Genomic DNA, 24,252 nt, shown 5'->3' on the forward strand with positions numbered 1-24,252 from the left:
GTCAATAAAACCAGCAATTTGCTTCTTATATCGAAATTTCATTCTATTGAAATTTGACATTTTATGCGAATAAGTACAGTTGTCAATCAATTTTTCTTACATGAAAAGGTGCCACAAAACTTTCCAAATTATCAGGCCATCGAAAACAGCAAATTTGAATGAGAAAACAATTCATTTTGATACATTTTGGAGTCAGCGATGAATGATATAGTTTGATGAGCCCTGCATGATTGATGACCTCAAGCAGGGCTCCAAAGACGCTAAATCATGCAAGCAGCTGCATCATCTTCGTGCGGACAGAATTATGCAGGACGTCCAACGTGTCCATCTCTTTTGCGGAAGGCATGAAAGACACCGGATATATCTCCGATGCACCTTCTTTGTCATCGCTATCTTGCATATCTTGCATGATTTAAACAAGTGCTACATCTGGCATTTCCTCAGTACATATGGCACCACTGCAGGCAGACAAAGATGCGTCTAGTTCGATGTTGTCAGGCACTCCACTGTTCGCACGCAGCGCATCCCGCACTTCGGTGACATCAGCTGGGTTTTCAGGCTCCTCTTCGTCATTGCAGATTCCAGTTAAACGACCTTTATTTGAGCCTTGGCGAAGCGATATGGAACCATCTGGGTTCCAACTTCCTGCCATGACACAGCAAGCATCTCAATTGCTTGCTATATGTTTATTTTGATCTGCAATGCAATACGGATGTCCAGAAGGATCTTATCATCCGACGGCGGTAGCAGCATTTGAAGCTGTTGGTGATTCCTTTGTCTAATGGCTGTATCAGGTATGTGCAATTAGAAGGAAAATATATAAACTCGATGTTTGACAGCTGAAGGTCGTCAACGTGATGCATAGAGCAATTGTTGTGCAGCAAGTAGAATTGGCGGCTTCGTCGCATTGAACTCTTTAAGCCAGTTGGAAAAAATCGCCCGCAACACCAGCGCTTTAAAATTGGCCACATATTTAACTGGCACTCATTCCGTTCTCTTGAAGCACCTGGGCTGGGTACTTTTCCCAACAGGTAACGGGATTCGTCATACAGAGTTTGCGTCACTTGCCACTGCAGCAGTCTTCTCTAAGCGCCAGCGTCCGATTTGGCAACACTTGACAAAACAGAGCCGTCTCATCAGCATTGTAGATATCAGCAGCCTCGTAGTGACTGAAAATGCCAGGAGCTCCTCGGCAACCGACAATGAAAAAGCATCACTATCGACAGAGGCAGACTCGGCGTTAATGATTTTCTCGGCGACTCTGTTTCGGCTCTTAAATCCTTGCCAGTAGCCGTTACTAGCTTTGAAGTGCTCATGCCCCAGGATGCAGGCAAAATCCTTCCCTTTCTGCTGCAAGATCGCACCACTTATGGGCACGTTTCGTGTCCGTGTATCCAAAACCCACTGAAAAATCGCTTTGTGCACATCAGCGTAAGTCAAACTTCATCCTCTTTTTTCTTCGAACTTGTGCCTGACCCCACTGCCCTGCAAATGCTTTCTTTTGCATTCAAGATGGTTGACAGGGTGCTGGCTGGGATGTTGAAGTGTGCAACGACATCCTTCTTCTTGCCCCCGGCAACCCCATTCACAACTGAAAGCTTGTCCTAACTAATTTTTGAAGCGAACAAAAACCGTTAGAAACATGTGATACACTACTGAAGTTAACGCTCGCATCCCGTCCGCTCTCATGTTCACACACCTGCCACCGTGCTACGCCAAGTTGCCACACGCATAAGCCTTAAAACAGGCAGGCATGGTAGTGACATCTGGTGTCATGATACATAAGTGAAAAATGCAGATGCTGATCTGCTTGTCGCACAGCGGCGCTAGGCAGTGGCTTAACCAGAAATTTCGTGCCGGGGGAGGTGGGGCTCAAGCTTGGCCTCCTCCTTAGAGAATTTGTCGAGGGATCAAATACATGGTGAATAGCTGCACTGCCATTGCCAAAGATGCTGCAAACGAATTCTTGAACACTACGCACTGTCAAGACAAGTAAAATCTGTATTTTCTCCTAAAAGATATGCTCATATATACCAAAAATTGTTCTCGAAATAACTGATATCAATGGTTCAATGCTTTTAGTCTATTTATTATGTAAAGAAAATATCACAAGAACTTTACAACCATATCAGTTCGAAATCAGCAAAGCAGTGCATGCTGCTGATGTGAAAAACTACCCGCCGTGGTTGCTTAGTGGTTATGGTGTTGCGCTGCTAAGCACGAAGTGGCGGGTTCGAATATTGGCTACGGCGGCTGCATGTCAATGGGGGTGAAATACGAACACACCCATGTACTTAGATTTAGGTGCACGTTAAATAACCCCAGGCGGTCCAAATTTCCGGAGACCCCTACTATGGCATGCCTTATAATCAGAAAGTGGTTTTGGCACATTAAAGAAAAAATGAGAAATGTAAAGGCCATGAAATGAACAAGTTGAGGACGCATATTTTAATGAAACGTTTTCATTCAATAACCCTGTTTACATTTTTATACAACGGCCAGGGAAAAATCTCAATGATGCTGTCCTTTGTTCCAATGTACTGTGCAGAAGCAGCTGTCACTGGTCGTGTATTGTGAGTAATCGCACTGAAATTATAGTCGCAACACAGAGGCCATATAGAAAGCAGGAGTTCTGCAAAATATACGAGGGCGAGTCAAATGAAAGTGAGCCAATGTGAATATATGACAAATGGCACGCTTTATTTAAAAGCGGTCTCCATAAGCCTTTTGACATTGGTCCCACTGAGTAACAAGTTGCATGATTCCTCCCTCATAAATCTCCTTGGGTTGCTCCTTCAAATTCTGTGTAACTGACTCTTTCACGCCATCGTCCAACACGAATCTGGTTCTCTTGAGCTGTTTTTTCAATTGCCCCAAAATGAGGAAGTCGCAAGGAGACAGGTCTGGGCTGTATAGTTGATGTTGCAGCGTTTCCCACTTGAACTTTGCCAGTTTTATTAACCCCATCAGCGACGTGGGCACAGGCATTGTCGTGTAGCAAGATGACCTCGTTTGGCGATTTCCCATGTCATTTGTTTGTGATTGCGACACGCAGCCGGTCCAGCATTTTACAATATCGGAAATGATTAATAGTCTGTCCAGGTTTAGCAAATTCTATTAGTAATGGCCCCTGACGATAGAAAAAAAAAAAAGTCATCACCTTCCCAGAGGAAATGACGGGCTTTGTTTTCTTTGGGGGTGGTGAATTCGAATGTTTCCACTGGAAGCTTTGCCGTCGTAGTAGTAACCCGTAGTAGTGGCACCATGATTCGTTCCCACTCACAATTGCAGACAAAAAGTCGTCACCCTCATTGTGATACCAGATCAGCTGACTCAAGGCAGCGCCGAACTTCTCCGTCTTCTGGTGGTGGTTCAAAATCTTTGGCATGTTAATGAATTATGGTGTGAATCGAACCGTGACTGATGTTCACACACTCTGCCAGTTCATCGATGCTTATCCTCCGCTCATCAACCTTTGCAATTGTGTTGGGGGTGATTGCACGATAGCTTCGGCCCGGTCTTGGATCACCTTTGCAACTTTTCACATCCTTCTTTGAACCGTTTGCTCTGACGTTTCACAGTGGCCAATGAAATGCAATGCTCAACATACACGGCAGCCATACAGTGCCTAATTTCTTTCTAGGAAACACCTTCAGCTGTCAAAGACCTCACGACACCACACTGTTCAACTTTTGGAATGTCCACTATGTCACACAGCCATGTTCAACTCAGTGTATAAGAGCATTAAAGAACCTTTATCCTCACACCTGCGTTCCACTTTTGTAAATGAGAGATGCCTGTGTGCTACACGCATGTTTCGCAGATAGTGAACAGAACCATTATTGCACGGGATTGTTGGCTCACTTTCATCTGACTCGCCCTCATACATTAGAAATGCGAAGATACAGTGGAATATACAAATGTGAAGAAACAGCTTGATTAAGGGCAAAAGAGTGTCACTGGCAACAAAGTTCACTGCACATGTACATAAAGCTCGCAATAAGATATTTAAATATATGTATGAGTCTCCAATAAATCTTTGTTTCTAAGAAAAAGTCACGTTACATAATGTATCAAACAAGGCAAACAAACATCTTGCGCAATCACAGATTTACAGATCACAGAATCTTAAGGCCCGCCCCTCCTCCCTCCACTCCCTCCAATGTATCGCACGCGACGGAAGGCGGTGCGCTTCCTCCCCGCTTTCCTCCCGTGCGCACACAAGAACGAGCCACCATTGTCGGCTCAACCATGCCACCCCCTACCCCCCAATGGTTTCACTCGCACGTACAGCATGTTGCGCGCAGTTGCGATTTTATCCCTCTAGGACTAGGACTTTATATGGGACATGAGGGCAACGGCAGGAATGCGCCTGCATGGAGTGTCCATATAATTGCTACTGCAATAATATAGCAAGAGTAACCGGTACTGAAGCGTCCCGTGGTCCATTACTTTCCGCAAAAGAAGAAGTAACAAAATCGAACTTTCCCCATGCAACAAATCACTGTGACGGAAAAACATCTTTTTTTTTTTTTTCCTTTTGTGGGGCGGGGGCACTGAAAAAAAAAAAGTACTCAATGGAAAGCATGTTGGTCACAATTGAGTGCCTACTTTGGGCACTTAATGTGGCTACCGAAGGAATATCGAAGAAAACGTGAGACGATTGGTCCACAGAGAACCATACGCATACTGCTCGGTATCCTACACTGGCGAAACAAGACTTTCCGGAGAGGTTGCGCTCAAGTAAACACGTTGCAATCTGTCGAGTCCTCACATTGATGGCAGCGAGTGACCATTGTTTCTTGTCGTCTGCTAGTCAGAAAACGTCCAAAACTCTGCCAGGCGAAAATCCTCTCGGCCAGAGAAAAATGAGCATGCACCCAAGTTCACAGCGTGCGAGAATGCATGCGATAAAAATGCATACGAGAAAAATGCAATGCATGCAAGAAAAACGCAAGCTGGCTCTGGCAGCCTGCGGGTAGCGAGAACAAGAAAAGTGAAGAGGCTCAATGTATCCTCGCGAATAAAAGTCAGAGTAGGAAAATAAATAAGAACGTAGCTACCTTTGCTGACTTTAGTGTCTTGACATAGATGCTTTGGCGCAGGTGAAAAAAATGTTGATATTCTTTTGTGTGGCATGACGGCACAAATAAACCTCCACAACGCTTCATCTCATCGGACCTCGCTGCATACTTTGTCGACTTGTCTGATAGTGTGTTGATTTGCCTTCTCTCGTTGTATGGTGCAATGTACGACTTTAGAAATGTCAATGCACATTTGGCGTGAAATGTTTATAAGAACATTAAACCCACAATGTTCTGGAATTGAAAACCTAAAGCACTGAAATGTCAATGCACCTTTCGCATCAAAAGTTTATGAGGACTTTATGCCCATAAAGTTTCAGAATTGAAATCCATGCGCTCCGTAGACTCCGCGGCAAGCTCGCTCGCCATCAGAACACTCTTGAAACTTTGCACTTGGATGAGGCTCCTTGCGTTATGTGACTCCCGGTGTATGGGCATCGCCTCGAAATCCAGCCTGAGCTCGCAAGGTTCATGCTGAAATGTCTGTTCGAGCACAAAAAAAATCATTCTAAACAAAATCCAGAATGATTTCCGGCGCTGGGGATTGTTTGAGTCGGCGGTGCATGACAGCATGAAAATCTTATGGGGTGGGGGGGGGGGGGGTGTGCTGAAGCCCCATAAGCCACTCCCTGGCTAAGCCCCTGGTGCTAGGAGGAGCTAGCGGCTTTCATCAACATTGAGGCACAGTGGATCGATTTCTGTGCCTCGCTGCAATTGCATGCATTCCTTTTGCGTTCAGACGCTTGCCTTATTTATCAATTATAAATGTTATGCATTATTTACCAAAATTTTCGGTAGAGCTATTGCTCACAATAATAAATGATGTGCATCGAAAATTCGTTACAACGAGGTTAATGGCCACAATAGCTTTGTTACAAGAGGTCAGAAATACATGGTCTTCAAGGGGGTGGTGTTGGGGAATGAGAAAAATTTGTTGAATGCAGGAATTCGTTACATAGGGGTTCGTTACATCCAAGTTTAACCATATAACGAACTTCAATATAATGAAATTCCCGACATAACGAAGTGGCCATTGCAGCAGTACAGCCGGCATGATGCTAAAAAACTCATTTTGCTTTGGACTAAGGTTGCGGTGGCTTCCTGGGGACTGTAGCAGCATTGTAAACAAGGCTACTGATTTTGAGGAACTTCTACTGGCACATAATGCAGATATTCCTATTCTAACAGAAACGTGATTGATCAACGCAATTTACGACAGTGTATCTGTCCCACCATGTTTTAGTGTGCTTAGGAAAGATTGCGGTAGTACAGGTGGTGGTGTGTGTATCGTTTTCAAGACATCTTTATATGTGCAAAAATGCCTAATGTGCCTAATATACAATGAATCTTTTGCAAGGCTTATTATGCTAATGTTGGACATGTTTTGAGAGTCATGTACAAACCTCCTGCATCTACCATGACCGTTCATGAGTAATTACGGGAATACATGAACATATATGTCAAATCCGGTGATTGAATCATTTTGGCAGGAGATTTTAACTTGCCTAATGTGAACTGGTCCTCTATATTGCACAGTAAGCGCAGTGATACCACGGCTGATGCACTCTTGGATATCACCATTTATTTTCATCTCTCACCGGTAGTTGAAGAGCATACGAGGGTGCAGGGTATGTCTAAATTGATTCTAGATCTATTTTTTTTTCTTAGAGGAGACATTGTTTCCAAAGCACAGTGTGAAATAGTTCCTGGTATTTCTGATCACCGTGCTATATTACCTTGTGTATCTTCTGCCTCTAGAAATGAAATCCAAAAAACTGCTATGTTTCCTAACTTTCTTAATTAAAGCAGGTGACGTGTCAATAATAGATGTCCTTTCTTTGGATTTTGACAACACTGCCAATAGTACTAATAACATACACATTCTTTGGCACCGGTTTAAGCATACTGTGAACAGCTGTACGCGTCTTGCGCCAAACATTGTTAAGAAATCATAAAGTAATAATCCGTGGATTTCCAGGGAGACACTGAAATTACTAAGGTGGCTAAAGAGGCCTAAAAGAGTAAAATCTTGCTCCAACGCCTCATATTATGAAAATCTAATTTCATGTTTATCCTCTGAAATTAAGAATCAACTGGCAATAGACAAAACATGTTACTACAGGGAATCACTGCCCGATTTTGTTACAGCATCACCAGAAATGTTTTGGAGAACTATTTCGCCTAAATCCTTGGACTGCGATACCTTCGAAATTAACGGGGAACAGGTAACTGATTTCAAATTAATATCCAATTCATTTAACGACCACTTCAAATCTGTTTTCACTAAAGATAATGGTGCCCTACCTTTTTTTTGTCTCCTTGCCACGTATGCCCGACTTCATAATCTCAGAACAAGGTATCTTCAACATGCTGCTAAAACTGAATATAAAGAAGTCACTTGGGCCAGACATTCCAAATTCGTTTCTTCAAAAATATGCCGAGTGGGCGTCTAAGTATTTGCATGTTTTACTTAATAAATAACTTGGTGACAGTGAAATACTGAATAGCTGGGCGACGCCAGAATCAAACCATTACATAAAAGTGGAAGGAGAACATTAACAACTATCGCATGATTTCATTACATCCACAACGTGCAAATTACTTGAACACATTATACATAATCAAATGCCAAATTTTCTTGATCACCATACTTTAACGAAATACCCACACGGTTTTAGAAAAGGATTCTCAACGTGTATGCAGCAGATAGAAAAGTTCCACGATTTTGCAACATCAATTAACAATAGTACACAAATTGACACTAAATCTACAGATTTTTGAAAGGCATCTGACAAAGTTCCTCATAAAAAACTACTTTATAAATTGCATAATGTTTTCAAAAATAATCAGTTAACTGAATGGACCACTGCATACCTAACCCACCGAAAACAGTTTGTTTCCTTCCGTAACGGCATATCTGCATCAGTAACAGCGGATTCTGGAGTACATCAGGGTTCGGTGTTAGAGCCACTTTTGTTCCTCCTATATATCAATGATATTGTACGAGATATTCCAGTTCATATGAAACTGTTTGCCGACTATTGTGTTTTGTACGCTGAAATCAACACTAAATCGGATCGATTATTGCTGAACAGTGCACTTCAGTAGGTCGCTTCTTGGTGTCGTGGACAGCAGATGGCGATCAATGTTGAAAAAACAGTTTTCATGAGAATAACACATAAGAAGAAACCTTTGCACTGTGATTACAGCATTAATAACACTTTCCTCTCTGAAGTTAGTAACTGTAAATATTTAAGGCTGTGAATTTTAAAAGGTCTCAATTGTAATACTCACATTAAATATGTCACTGCAAATGTAAACTATAACCACTTCTTTCTCAGGTGAGCACTTAAGCTTTCCTCCCTTCTGTTCGCCTCTTGGCTTACAAATCCATTGTGCTGCCCATTTTAGATTATGCTGCAATGACATGGAACCCTTCCACAAAAACTAACAATGCCAAACAAGAAGAGGTACAAAGAAGAACCATGCATTTTATTTATAACGCATTTGTGAGGACTTCAGTTGCAGGGCTTTTAAAGAGGGTAATCTTTCTTCTCTGGCACAAAGAAATCGTTCTTCACAATTGAAATTCTTATATCACCTAATAAAATGGCATTACAAGATTGACATAATGGAAATCATATCCTTCTCATCTGGATATGCTACTCGGCAAAGACACCATCTCACTACAACTCCCTTTTTCTCACGTAGCAACTCTTTCAAGTACTCATTCTTCCTACGCACAAATGTGGACTGGAACCAGCTAAAAAATAATGTAGTCGCTGCACCAACATTAACTTCTTTCCTGTCATGTTTACAGTGACATTATTATGTTTGTATCACGTTTCCAGTGACAGTGTTTGGTGCATTGGTGCCTTTGATACGACCTTGTGTGTGCCCAACCTGTATGCTTTGCATATATTTATATAATAGTTTTTATTAACCAGTGCTTTTTTCTGTACATTGTCATCACCATCAGCCTACTTTATGTCCACTGCAGGACGAAGGCCTCTTTCAGTGATCTCCAATAATCCCTGTCCTGTGCCAACCGACCCCAGCTAGAGCCAGCAAATTTCTTAACCTCATCAACCCACCTAGTCTTCTGCCGTCCTCGACTGCACCTCCTTTCTCTGGACACCCATTCTGTAACCCTAACAGTCCACCGGTTATCTAACCTACGCATTACGTGACCTGCTCAGCTCCATTTCTTTCTCTTAATGCCAATTAGAATATCGGCTATCCCTGTTTGCTCCCTGATCCACACTGCTCTCTTCCTGTCTCTTAACGTTATGCTTAACATTTTCCTTCTGTCGTTCTTTGCACAGTCCTTAACTTGTTTTTGAGCTGCTTTGTCAGTCTCCAAGTTTCTACCCCATATGTCAGCACCGGTAGAATGCATTGATTGTACACCTCTCTTTCAATCAATGCATTCTACTGGTTCTATATGCTAATACTTTATAATCACCACGTGGAGATTGCAGTATTTATAAAAAAAAAATGTAACTTTTCATAATCTCTTGTCCATGGAACACCATGTATTTAGAACCTCAGTATAACAAAGTGTGTTTACATGCAATTTCAAAATAATGAAGTTTCACTGCTGCCGCAAATGAATGCTGAGACAATAAATGGAAACTTTCACGGACACAGATGGTCAATTGATTGAATTACAAGCGGCTACTTACAAACGGGCCTCTCAAAACGTCCCATGCAACAAGAGCGTCTGTCGAAGAGGACTCGCATCATGTTCTGTATAAAGCCCAAATGCAATAACATCCGATTGTGCCTTGCACACTGTGTGCTTTAGGTGAGAGTGAAAGCATGTGAGGACAAGAGAAAATGGGGGCTTCACGAGTGGCGCCTTTCCGCGTGAGCAAGGGCAAGGAAGAGGGGGGCAGGAGTGGGGGGGGGGTGCACATCTTGGCAGTGGCTGCGCATGGCTGTAAGCACAGCTGAGCGCATACGCAGTCGTGCACCCTGCTTTAGAGCTAATCTGCAAAGAGTGGGTATGCCGAGTAGGCATGGCACCATGTAAGCTCTCTTCCCACACATTTAGTATTGGAGGTTGTGTAATCTTGACTTTCGGTGACCCATTGGAGCGAGAGGCAGACAAAGCATTCGCTCTCCACTGCCACCGCTTTTCTTGATAGCGTTGTCGCAGTGCGGGCGAAGCTATCAGCCGCGGGCACACAGTGCATGTGAAAGCATGGCTGACTTCACTTAATTCGTACCACCGAAGTGAAGATGTCGTCGACATGGCATGAAACCATACCATTCGTTGCCGGCTGCCAAATTAATCAAAATGAATTGTTTTCTCATTCAACTTTGCTTTTTTCCATTGCCCGAAAATTAGCAAAATTCTGCAGCCTCTTTCCATGCAAGAAAAACTGATCGGCAACTGGACTTATTTGCATAAATGGTTGAATTTCAATGCAACAAAATTTCGATATTACCAACTTCATCATATTGAGGTTTAACTGTGTGCGTGTGCATGCATGTGTTTGTGTGTGTGCATGTGTGTGTGTGTGTGTGTGCAGGACATGCCTACCATCCGAAATACGTCCACCACATGATCCCATTTCGAATGACCCATGGATGTCTGATGGAGATCCACGGACATCCACCGGATATTTGTTATATCGAAAACGGATATCCATAGGACGTCCATGGTTGCTTGGGACCACCACACTACGCCCACTGCAGGACGAATGCATCACCTTATCCCAGAGGCCATTGCCACTGACTCGGCAGTGTGATCAGTTTGGCAAATTTCCATGTAGCCTAAAACTTGCGGGAGATTTAGAATACTGCAACAGAAAAGTTACTAGCTGCATCACGTGACTGCCAAATTTATGTCTAATTGGAGCAACATGATCAGTAAATTTTCAGTATGGACTAAAATATGTTAATTATAATTGTTTATGGGAGATATTTGCTTGATTACTGTGAGATTTTAAATGCATGTGTTTATGTGAGGATATTCAAGGAAATTGCCTGCATTGTATAAATTATTTTGTAACAACTCATTTTATTATAACAAGGCTTAACTGTATCTCATTAAGATGGACAAATAAGTAATATCAGGGGACACGCTTTTTAATGACTCATTTTATTCAGTATTTTCTTAGCCCGGGTTCTTGTCTTCCTTTTCACCATTTTCTTAGCCCTTCATCACTGGCTCGGATGCCAACAAGCTGTCACTATGGCAAGGGTCGTCCGCTCGGCACTATGTGATAACAAATTAAGAATGGACTATGAAATGAAACATTACAAAATGTGGGCCCGAGTGGCTACTTCGGTGAGTTTGGGTCTTCTTGAGGATATCTGGGTGTCTCAATGCAGACATCCTGGCAAATTCCTTAGGATGAACTTATAGCTAGTTATGGTTGATGCATACGTACACAGACACCATAGAGTTTCCTACTAAAATTACTAAAAGGAGGTGCTGTTATAAAACAATATCTGGTGCTGCAAACGTTCAGCTACTGTGAGAATGATGGTCAGAACATGGACTCGTGTGGCTGCATTGCTTGTGGCTTTATTCAATAACATCCCGGTCAAGCGGGCAAGTTAAGTGCACTTACAGTGAGTGCACTTTCGGACACTGAGTGACACTTTAAGCTATGCGGTGCTAAACGGGAAAACAGAGCGCATTCGCTCTACAAAAAATGGCGACAGACTAAAATCAGGTTTTTTAATCATGTAGATTGAAAAAAACCTTTTAAAAAGCGACTGCTTTAGTTGTATTATAAATAAAAAACAATCTTAATCCATATTTGCTCAACAAAAAACGAAAATATTTTTATCATAAGAGTTTTACAAGTCAAGGCTGACCAAGACGAATGCAGAGCTAATCCAGAACAAGATAGTGGCATGTGACGAGGCAGCATTTGATCCTGCTAGAACAGAATATCAGCGAGTTCTGTTCTGATTATTTTGTTAAAAGCTCTTTAACAGCTAGAATGAACTTCTGTGTCCTTTTTCAATGCATTACATTTTGTATCGTTGAAACCGCTGGTGGCGAGGCTACGCACTCGACCAGAGTGCACTCTTCTGCAAGTACACTTGGCTTGCAACATTTAAATTTGGGAAAGTGCACTTAAATCTGAATGCGCTTTCCGTAAGTGCGCTTAACTTGCCCACTTGTCATGGGTATAACTTTATCTGCCTTTAGTGGCCTAAACTCCAGAGCACTCTTACATAATTTAAACAGAAAGGGCAACACAAGTGCATACAATTTCAAACTGCTGCATTTGTAATGAAGCAGGTATTTTGCTGAAACTGGTCAATTTGCAGAATTACAAACTTATTTGAAGCCAGAAGAATATTTAAACAAATCCATGCACTAACCATAATTCCCATGCTGGTTGAAACGCCGTGGTAGCAGCTATCATAGACACTATCGCAAGAGTTCTCTCAATTTCTTTTAGGAAGCTCTACAAGACGCACATCTAGAGCAGGAATAAAACTTTAAAGAACAGTTGGAAATTGGCCTTTAGACCTTTGATCAGTCGGTTTATTCAACCTTTATTAAGTGCGGGCTTGACAGTGCAAGATAACATAAATCCACACTAGCTAGCCCAATTCACCACATGACTTTTATTTGTTTATTCATTTTATTGCACGCCTCACGTATGCTGGCATTGCAGCAGGTGGTACACATCCTATGTAACATAAAACAATTGACCCTTAAATCAAGCACACAAAGCATGGTAAAAATTATTATTGGACATAATGCAAACATTTGCAGGCACTAAAACAGTTGTCAGAGGAAAAAGAACTAATAACCAATAATGTGAGGCATCGCCTTTAAAAAGGAATTCATAACTTTTCAGATTATGGTCTCTTCTTAGCAAGATATATGATGGCGGTCTAATATGCTGTTATGAACGACAACAGGCCTACACATCTGTCGCAAACATTCCCTCTGTATTGACCACACTCTGAGACTCTTCCCCCCCCCCCCTACATGCACACACATGCTGCGCCACCTGCTCCTTCCCCTGGCAGTCAACCGTGCATGCAGCCTTCGAGCACCTCGCCTCACCTCACCTGGAGCCATCGGTACGCTTACACCACCACTCTCTCCTCAGAATATGTTTCTCTATCTATAGCTGTTTTAGAATAGTACACTAAAAACCAGATATAATGAAATTCTTGATATTGAATTTAGTTTTTTTTAACTTCTTGTCCACAGAACACCACATGTTTAGAACCTCAATATAACAGACTGTGTTTATACCCCATTTCAATATAACAAAGTTTCACTGTCACGAAGGAATACAGAGACGATAAATGTAAGCTTTTCCATTCCATTCTATTCCTTTATTTCGGCATTCTTCTTTGAAAGTACAAATGCTAGGACAGGAGCAAAAAAGCTGCTATTTTAGCGGCTTGACAAATGCCCCTGCCCCTACAGTATTTGGCAGCAGACAGTTTGTGAACTCTTTTCATACATCAATACATCAAAACATAAAATATATTTTGAAAAACATTGCGAAGGGCACATTAACATGCATTTTTGAAAATATACACTCTAACCAACACTTTTTTTTACAATAAATACACACCTTTTTCCAACAGAAACTGCCTACTTACGTAACGTGGTGAAACAATACATTTTTCCAGGTACATAAGAATATACGAAAGCACTTTCACGTACAAGACAAACATAAAATTCTTCCATACTTAGGGACGAAAAGCAAATGCAAATACAGTTGAGCCCACTTATAACGGCCCCACTTAAGACGAACGCTTGCTTATCACGAACAAGTCCGGCATGACCGTCAAAATATACATTAGGGCTATGGCGCTCCGCCTCAGCTACAATGAATGCCCGCGAGCCTAGCCGATCGGCTACAGGTAACGCCTTGGTGTCGCAGACCACTTTCCACGTGTGAGCCGCCGACCCTGTGCTGTGCACACTCTGAGAATCGGCTTTCCCGCGGCGTCTCGCCGGTGGAGCGGCGATGCAGCGAGGGGATTGCCGCGAAAACGGAAAAGAAAAAAAGAAAAGAGAATGCTGGCCCAGCACGCATGAGCCATGTGAACACGCAAGTCGAAGGGAAGCCCGAAAGTGACAGCTAATTCACCACAGGACCCCACTCGCCATCGTCGACGTCAGCGTAGCGGCGAAGTTTTCTACCTATTAACAACGTAGCATGTGATCACGTGCTTTCGTACCCGCTCTTCTGTCCCCTCCCCCCCCCTAACGCTGCTCCGCCGCGCCTCACATGACTGCGCGACTGTCTTTTTCTTGCTTGTGGTTGTGCTGGTTATGCTAGCGTTGTCGGCGTTGTTTCCTACTGGTGTCCCACTGCCAATGTGCCTCTGCAGGTGTCGCTGTACTCGGCGATCGAAATGATCAAAACAGCGTGTATGGAAGTGACACCCGAATGCATCCGTCCAGAATTGTTTTCGCAAGGCCGGCTTCGCCGACGCACCTGAAACAGGCACTGAAGACACTCACCAATAAAACACGTTGTGGGGCTAGTTGGTACATAGCTTTCAAAAATTGAAGTGCCAACGGTAACGGCACACAAAGAAGGAACAAAAGACAGGACAAGGCGCTCTCACTCAACACATTGTCACGCTCTCACACTCAACGAAGCCAGCCTGATGACGACTTGTGGCGACGCATTATAGACGCTAACCTGGCCGGCTGCGATCTTGATTGGCAACATTTAGTTGATGTAGACGATGCTGCTGAAGTTGCAGAGTCGTTTTGCGATGAGAACGCCATCCGGGAAGTGCGGGCGTCAAGCGACGCTAAAGCATCGAACGACGATAGCAATCCATCGGAGCCCGCACCCGTAAGCACTCCACAGCAGTGAGCCATTATGAGGCACATTGAAATATTATGTATTTTAAGGCCTTGGGTGATGAACACATCGCAGCTTTGAACAAGCTTGAAGCCGCCGTCATTGGATGTGCTCTGAAGAGGCAGACAACGATCACCAATTTTATTTCTCAATAAATTCTTGTCTTGATTGATGTCAATTTTTGTGTGTGGCCCACATATCACGAACTTCTGGATACAACGAACGAATTCCGCGTGATGCTCAGGTTCATTATAAGCGGGTTCAACTGTACAACATTATTCACATGCACTCGTACAGCTAATGAAATATTCCTTCAGAATTTGACGTGAAACAGTATTAAGATCTATGTTTTCTTTTTCAAGATTGTTCAGTAATACTGCTACTACATCTGCAGCTTGGAGTGACTCCTTACACTGGCAAAAGATGCAGAGAGCGAGTGGGGCTATACTAATCCAGGAACAACCAAATTAGGAAGGCCCACTAAGCTTGAAAAAAGACACTCCCTCACCAGAACAGGAATTGGCCTCCCTGGCGCATCATTCGGCCACAACCTCCCAAATGATTTCTTTAATAAACCTATGGCCCTCAGTCCCCAGCAGCTGCAGAGCACCTTACCAAGGCACCTTACCTTACCAGACCTGTAATGCAGCAGAGGGTGCTAAGAATCTCTGGGACCAGACAGGCTGCCAATGGAAACTGACCCTGTCAACCTTTAATTGCCGAATTCTGTCGAGTGAGGCTAGCTTAGCAGGGCTTTTTCAGGAATTATCAGACGTTGTTTGCGATACCATCGGCTTTAGTGAGATTAGAAGAACTGGTGAGGGTTATACATTGCTGAATAATGGACATGTCCTCTACTGTAGAGGTCTCCTAGATAAGAAGCAATACGGATTCCTAACCCATAAGGACATAGCGGGCAACATTGACGAATTCTACAGCATTAATGAGAGGGTAGCTGCAGTCGTAATCAAACTTAATAAGAGGTGCACATGAAAGGTAGTACAAGCCTACGCTCCAATATCCAGTCACGATGATGGGGAAGTAGGTCAGTTTTATGAAGATGTTGAATTAGCAATGAGAAAAGTGCAAACTCAATATACTGTAGTAATGGGCGACTTCAATGCAAAAGTGGGCAAAAAGCAGGCTGGTGAACAAGCAATTGGCAACAACGGCATCGATTCTAGGAACGCTAGAGGAGGGATGCTGGTAGAATTCGCAGGAAAGAATAAGCTTCGAATAATGAACACCTTTTTCAGGAAGCGCATCAAGAGAAAGTGCACCTGGAAAAGCCCTAATGGTGAAACAAGAAATGAAATTGACTTCATACTTTCTGCTGATCCCAGCATAGTGCAGGATATGTAAAAAATGGTCGCAGCCTGAAACGAGTGAGAAACAACTCGGCATACGACAAACCAAGATGTATGCACTGAAAGATAAGCTGGGTAATATCATCAGCAAATCTCAAAGATATAGTAAAAGAAGCGGAAGAATTACATACTGAGCTGTGCAGCACCCAGAGGAGTCAGGATACCTCCATTAGAAACAGTAATGAACAGTATACAGAAACTCCTCCTATCACTAACGGTGAGGCCAGAAGGGCCTTACAAGATATGAAACGAGTAAGAGCAGCAGGAGAAGATGGAATAACAGTCGATTTAATCAAAAATGGAGGAGACATAATGCCTGGAAAACTGGCAGCTCTTTATACCAAAGTGTCTATTGACTACAAGGATCCCAGAAAACTGGAAGAATGCAAACATTATACTAATCCACAAAAAGAGAGACGTTAAAGAATTCAACAATTATAGGCCCATTAGCTTACTCCCAGCACTATATAAAATATTTACCAAAACAATCTCCAAAAGAACAACGGCAACACTAAACTAGTCAACCAAGGGAACAGGCTGGCTTCAGGAAGGGATACTCTACAATGGATCACATCCATGTCATGAATCAGGTTATCAAGAAATCCGCAGAGTACAATAAGCCTCTCTATATGGCTTTCATAGATTACGAAAAGGCATTTGATTCAGTAGAGATACCAGTAGTCATAGAGGCATTACATAATCAAGGAGTACAGAACGCTTACGTAAATACCTTGGAAAATATCTACAGATGTTCCACAGCTACCTTAATTCTACACAAGAAAAGCAGGAAGATACCTATAAAGAAAGGGGTCAGACAGGGAGACACAATCTCTCCAATGCTATTCACTGCGTGCTTGGAAGAATTATTCAAGCTATTAAACTGGAAAGGCATAGGAGTAAGGATCGACGGCGAATATCTCAGCAACCTTCGGTTTACGGATGACATTGTTCGATTCAGCAATAATGCAGACGAGTTACAACAAATGATTGAGGACCTTGACAAAGAGAGTGTAAGAGTGGGGTTGAAGATTAATATGCAGAAGACAAAGATAACGATGAATAGCCGGGCAAGGGAACAAGAGTTCAAGATCGCCAGTCAGCCTTTAGAGTCTGCGAAGGAGTACGTTTACCTAGGTCAATTAATCAAAGGGAACCTTGATCATGAGAAGGAAATACATAGAAGAAGAAAAATGGGTTGAATTGCATAAGGCAGACATTGTCAGCTCCTGAGTGGAAGCTTACTATTATTATTGAAAAGGAAGGTGTAAAATCAGTGCATTTTACCAGTGCTGACATATTGGGCCGAGACTTGGAGACTGCCAAAGCTTGAGAACAAGTTAAGGACCGCGCAAAGAGCAATGGAATAAAGATTGCTAGGCATAACGTTAGGAGACAGAAAGAGAGCGCCATTTTTAAACACGAGGGTGTGCGGCACACTTCGGCACGACATTTGAACCACTTGGAGCGGGTGCTCGAGGTTACACTTCCGCAGGTTTGTTCCTCATAGTGCCGTCGATTTTTCGGTGCCAAAATTGCAAATTCGATTTCTTGGGGGGTTTACCCTACCATACCCCCCAAGAGACAGAAAGAGAGCAGTTTGGATCAGAGAGTAAACGGGTATAGATTACATTCCAATTGACATCAAGAGAAAAAGATGGAGCTGGGCAGGTCATAATGTGCCGGTTAGATAACCGTTGGACCATTAGGGTTACAGCATGGGTACCAAGAGAAGGGAAACGCAGTCAAGGGCGGCAGAAGACTAGGTGGAGCGATGAAATTGGAAAATTCACAGGTGCTAGTAGGAATCGGCTGGTGCAGGACAGGGGTAATTGGAGATTGCAGGGAGAGGCCTTCGTCCTGCAGTGGACATAAAACAGGCTGATGATGATGATAATGATGATGACTGATATTCGGCACAGTAGTCCGTCTCTTCCATGATTAGTTTGTGAAAAAGGCACGGCCTATGTTTCTTGCTCCGAAATGTCGTATGTGAGGCACTGAGGTTTGCTTAGATTACAAAGATCAATAAATCTCCTGTGGCCTGGTTTGTGCTTTCTTTATAGTTCATAGCAAAATTAAACTGATAATTGTAATGAAATGTAATGAAATGGGAGAACATTAAACTTAGAAATAATATACTTGTATGACTGTCATAAGAAACACAAGCAACAAGGCGCAATGCTTCTTTTTTGTAAAAGATATGTCTGAACATTGTTTTGTAATGTAGTTCCCGATACAAGACTACAATAGTTTGCATGGGAAATAAATATGGTGTTATACAGCAATAGCTGTAATTTTAATGGAAGAACATCTTGAAGCCTACAAAGCGTACTGCATGATTTTTCCATACTTGTTGCCATGTGTTCTATGTGTTTGTCTCACCTTAAATGGTGATCAATCCCGCCGTGGTTGTTGAGTGGCTATGGTGTTGGGCTGCTGAGCACAAGGTCGCGGGATCGAATCCCGGCCACGGCAGTCACATTTCGATGGGGGCGAAATGCGAAAGCACCCTGTACTTGGATTTAGGCACCCATTAAAGAACCCCAGGCGGTTGAAATTTCCGGAGTCCTCCACTACGGCATGCCTCATAATCAGAAAGTGGTTTTGGCACGTTAAACCCCGCAGTTAAAAAAAAAAAAAGAAATGGTGAACAAGAATCACTCCTAGTGTGTCCACGTCCACGGTAATGTCAATGCGCTCTGATCAAAAGAATATGTTTATATTAGGATTTACATGTTTTTGGGTGGGTGCAAAAGGACAGCTTTGGTTTTTTTAGAGTTCATCTGCAAATTATCAGCATTACATGACTGGAAAGAAAGGCTGGTATCATCTGCATATACTACATAGTGTGGTAAGTTATTGATATTTGTTAAATCATTTATACAGATGTTAAACAGTATAGGCCTACATGTGCTCCTTTGGGGGACACTGGCTTCTAAATTCAGGGAATCTTAGTATTCTCCTGAGATGCAAACACATTATTTCCTATGCATTAAGTAAGACCATAGAAGGCCCAGGGGTGATCCCTTGAATCTATAATGTTTAAGTTTTTCTTGTTAAAGTAATATGATTGATCATTTCAAAGGCTTTAGAAAAATCTACAAATGTGCATAATGTAAATTTTTGATTCATAGGCGTTAAAAATTAAATCCTTCAGTGTTGATAGAGCTAATTCAGTCGATCGGCCCGTACGAAACCCAAATTGATGCATAGATAACTGATATTTTTCACAAAATGACACAACCCTTTTGCAGATAACTTCGTTTTAATGTAAACTTCAGCGGATGCAGAGGGTCAAATAGTTGAATTACATGCAGCTGCTTGTGAACGCACCTCTCAAATCGTGTGCCATGTGACCAAGAGAGACCCCCGAAGCAGAGCAGCTTCATGCTCCACAGTGCAATAAGATCTAATCACACCTCGTGAGTTGCCTGCTTTGGCTGCTAGCTTTGGCCGTGAGCATAAGTGTGCGAGGGTGAGCAGAGAAGGATGATGACTTGATGAGCGCAGTCTTCCCACGTGTTAAAGGGAAAGGGGGGAGGAGAGCAAGCTTGCGGCAAGCGCACCTCAAGGGGGGGAGGGGACGTGGAGTAAAGGGGGCAGGTTGGCGCGTCTCCTTTTTTAGCGTGGCCGTGCATGGCTGTCAGCGCAGCCTAGAGCGTACACAGCCCATGCACAGTTTGAATCTGTCGTGTGTGCAAGGAGTCGGCCTGTCGAGATGGGTGGCATCATGTGTACTGTCTTCTGCGCATTTGGTACTGCAGGTTGCGTAGTCTCGAGTTTTGGGGATGTGTAGGAGCCAGAGGCAACTGAAGCATTCACTTCCCCCTGCCAGTGCTTTTCACGATAGCGTCATCCCACTGTGGACGCAAAAGCACGGCTGGCTTTTCTTTGTACTGCCGATGTGAGGATGTCGTCGATACAGCATGAAACAGTATGTTTCATTACCAATTCTCTAATTCAACAAAATAAAATTTTTCCTAATTAAAATATGCTTTTTCCGATTGTGCGATAATTCAGGAAATTTTGGACCCATTCCGTGCAAGTCCATTGGCAACTGTACTTATTAGCAAAAAGGTCGAATTTCAATATAATGAATTTTGATATAACAAGGCAAATTGCCAATTTTACCAACTTTGTTATATGAATTTTAACAGTATATACTGTGGAATACCTTCTATCGAACCCATTTTCTGTGGTCTTTTGTAAGCCCCACCATTTCAGTTCACGCTTACTTTCAATCATGCTACAATTTTTAGCACTATTTCCCATTACAAATTGAACTGCCATATTCTGAACCTTTTTAAGCATGTCAGATAACATGCTAGTATCCCAGCAAACACATGCCTATTTGAGTAGTGTACGAACATGAGTAAAATATAGCTGTTCTTGATAACATGATAACTGTTAAATAGAACTGAACTGAACCTCACCTAGAACAGTGGCCGGCTTACTGAGCCTCATGTCCCAGGATTGCACCTTCCCATCCTGAAAAAAAAAAAAAAGTGACAGAGATGACAGAGAGAGGACACTGATCAGATTCCTACTGGCCTGGTGTAATGCACAGATGTCACTCGTAATAAATAAAAAATCACACTAACACTGAACTGCTTCCAAGCCATGGACAAGCTGGGTTCATTGATATGTTTCTGGTAAAAGCTCGATCAGGATATTTCTAATTTTGTAGCAATCTTAATCTTTTGTTGACGATTGTTTTCATTTTCTGTCAATTTTCTTGTACATATTGTTATGGAGCGATTGATACATGGATGAAAGCAAGGTTTGGCAGAGTGATGAAGACAGTGATGAGGATGCTTGCATGTGGGCCAGATCATCTTGCCCTGCTTTCTTTGTAATTATTTGGCAAATGTATCCATCACACCTTGGTGGAGGTGCAGGGCATGTCATGGCTCGCAATAGAACTCCACAGCGCCCGTTGTGTTGGACATCTGTCTGCAATGACGGAAGATGCGGCGCCTACATCAGCACCCGCCACTTCAATGGTCGTGCTGGTGAAACCATGGGATCTTGGCACGTTCTGCCGTTACATTGAAGCGGACACTGAAGACTGGTTGGCAGAGTATGAATGCGTGAGTGGTAACAGCTGATGGGACCCTACCCTGATGTTGGCAAATATTATTTTCTACCTCAAAGGCATGGCAAAAGTATGGTTCGATAACCACGAGGCCGAGATTGGGAGCGGGGACAACTGCAAAGAAAAACTACGACACTTATTCGGGAAGTTTGTTGGCCAGAAGATCGCTGTGAAAAAGATGTTTGCATCACGTGCACAGATGTCTACAAAATATTACGTCTCGTACATAGAAGACGCATTATCGCTATGTCGCAAGCTGATTCCAAGATGCTGGAGGACGACAAGGTTGGGCATACCTCTTTGTTGTCTCCAAGCCTTCGATCTTTTAATGTGCAAAAATTTATCTACAGTCAACACTATCATGAAGGAGTGCCAGTGCTTTCAGCAGGCTAAAAGCCGGTGCACTGGTATTTTGAGTGTACCTGCATAAATGTCCAGGAGGGCTGCCGCGTGGTGTTTTTATTGTGCGCCGTAAGCGAAACCTATGAGGAGCGTGCCGCATGATCCCTCATACTATGCAAGTGAGGCGCTTCCGGCAGATGGCGACTCCGTAATTCCTCGCCACCAATATGGCTGACTAGGCATATAAGTAAACACTGAAACAAATTTGGCAGAGGCACTTAAGACTGCTTACGTGTGGGAATGCGAAAGCATTGTAACATTCGTAGACTTCGGAACGTCATGGATGCGCCCATTTTATACACGCATGATGCGGCACCACCTCCCACGTAAGATGCACCGTCACATGTCCAATGACGTACACACTAGATGATTGCGATGTGACGTGTGCAATGATGCACACACTAGGCACACCTTTAGTCAGCCAGAATCGTGCAGCCACCATGGCGTCGGGGAAGCTTGCTCATCTCGCACTCTGGAGGCCCGAGTTCGATTCCTGCCTTGACCAAAATGTACCAAATTTAATTTCAAAGCCATTAATTTACTTTGTTTGCACAAACCTTCCGGAGAAATTTGACATCAATCCGAGCATTTTTTGACATACTTTTACTACTTGCACCATCAGTCATTTTCAGTACCATCTTTGTGTCACACCAATGCCGATGAATTTTCGAGTTATGGGGCATATGATGTTTTCATATTAAATATATTCCTAGCCCTCCTTTCGTAATGGATCCTGCGGTACAAGACTGGCCATATGTGGGTGTAATTCATGTGCTAGCAGCATGGTATGTAACAGGTTTATAGGGCTTATATTAAGGCTCCCACTGGAGCGGGAATGGAACTTTTGTGATAGGTGATATACATCTGTATCATGCGTCACCCCAAGCTGATGAGATACCATTAAACTCTGGATTGCAGCTATCGCATCTGATATACTGCTTTGAGTGGCAACAACACTTCAGTTAACATAAGCATCCAGTATGTGCATTGGTACAGCAAGTGTGTGCGTGTGTGTGTTTGTTTTTTTGCACTACACTGAGAACTGTGCACTGTTTAGAGTGCAATTTTGCCACACAACAATCATGCGTAATCTGTGAGCTCTCTAATGTTCAAAAATGTGTGACTGGTAGTTTGCTGTGAGGAACACTATTGAGAGAATACTTGGGAACAGCATGAAGAGGGGCCTCTTCTTTTTCTAATTTATATTAATGACCTGCCTGATTCTGTTACTTCTAACATAAGGCTCTTCGCAGACGACTGCGTTCTGTACCGCGTAATTTCTAATGAGTCTGACTTCTCCGTTCTTCAATCTGACTTAAATAAAATTTCTTCTTGGTGTGATGCATGGCTTATGAAACTAAACATTAACAAATGTAAAGCAATGAGGGTGTCTCGAAAGATTAACCAGTCCATTTCTCAGGGCTATGATCTTAACGGTTGCCCTCTTCAGTTCGTTGACAGCTACAAGTATCTAGGCGTCCATATCACTAATAATCTGTCAGGGCAGAAGCGTATCGACCATGTTATTAACAAAGCTAACAGTTCCCTTGGTTTTCTTAGGCGGAATTTCCGCCTCGCTCCCATTCCGCTGAAACTACTACTATATAAAACACTCGTGCGTTCTAAACTCGAGTACGCTTCATCGATGTGGGACCCGTACACTATCTCGTTAACACAGTCCATAGAATCGGTTCAGAACCGCTCAGTTAGGTTTATCCTCTCTAACTACTATCGCTTAGCCAGCGTTTCTCGCACGAAGCAAATGCTTGAACTACCTCTCCTTTCTACTAGACGTCGAATTTCCCGCCTATGCCTGTTTCACAAAATATACTACACTAATAATGAGCTAAAAATGACACTTTTTTCGCCACCGAGCCATTTGTCATCCCGTATTGATCATCGAATGAAGGTTGGGGTGCCTCAGAGTAAAAGCAATGTATACCTCGAAGAAGCCTTCATCCCGAAAACAAGTCAAGACTGGAATCGCCTTCCCGCATCCATCGTCACTATCACAGACCATGATGTGTTCAAGTCGGCTATCTGTTACCATGTGCTGCCTCATTAGCTATTTTTTTTTCTATTGCCACTCCTCTCTGTAATGCCTGTACGGCCTTGAGAGTAAATAAATGAAATGAAATGAAAATGGGCACAAATAGACAGCACAGGATGGAGAGCGACAAGTGTTTTACTGTACATGCAGGGAGCATGAAGGATGGGAACAGAAAAAAAGAAAGGCACAGAGAATTGTTGCTCATTGTCTGTCCTTTTTCCTGTTCCTTTTCCTCATGCTTCATACTTTGTGCCAAGAACATGTGTAGTAATCCTGAACACCAACTTGCACAAAAACAGAGAATTCTGAGAACTTTTCCTCAACAAGAACCAACCCAAATATTAGAAAATATGTTGAAATCCTTGAGTGAATCAGGCCCATTCAATTAGACATATCAGCGCTGCAGTTTGGGAACAAGATTGAGAAGAAAACT

At 42.9% G+C, this 24,252-nt stretch overlaps 1 protein-coding gene across 4 annotated transcripts in view; it reads right to left on the bottom strand.

Moving 5' to 3' along the window:
* LOC126519689 (methylosome protein WDR77-like) overlaps positions 1 to 24,252 on the bottom strand; it is a 262,463-nt gene that overhangs the window by 84,926 nt on the left and 153,285 nt on the right. For all 4 annotated transcript variants that reach the window (XM_055065356.2, XM_050169051.3, XM_072284883.1 and 1 more), the window contains one exon: positions 20,706 to 20,760. In XM_055065356.2, coding sequence (XP_054921331.1) covers positions 20,706 to 20,760 — 55 coding nt within the window. The remainder of the gene's footprint in view (positions 1 to 20,705; positions 20,761 to 24,252) is intronic.

Source organism: Dermacentor andersoni, chromosome 10 (assembly GCF_023375885.2).
Source record: "Dermacentor andersoni chromosome 10, qqDerAnde1_hic_scaffold, whole genome shotgun sequence".
Taxonomy (NCBI): domain Eukaryota; kingdom Metazoa; phylum Arthropoda; class Arachnida; order Ixodida; family Ixodidae; genus Dermacentor; species Dermacentor andersoni.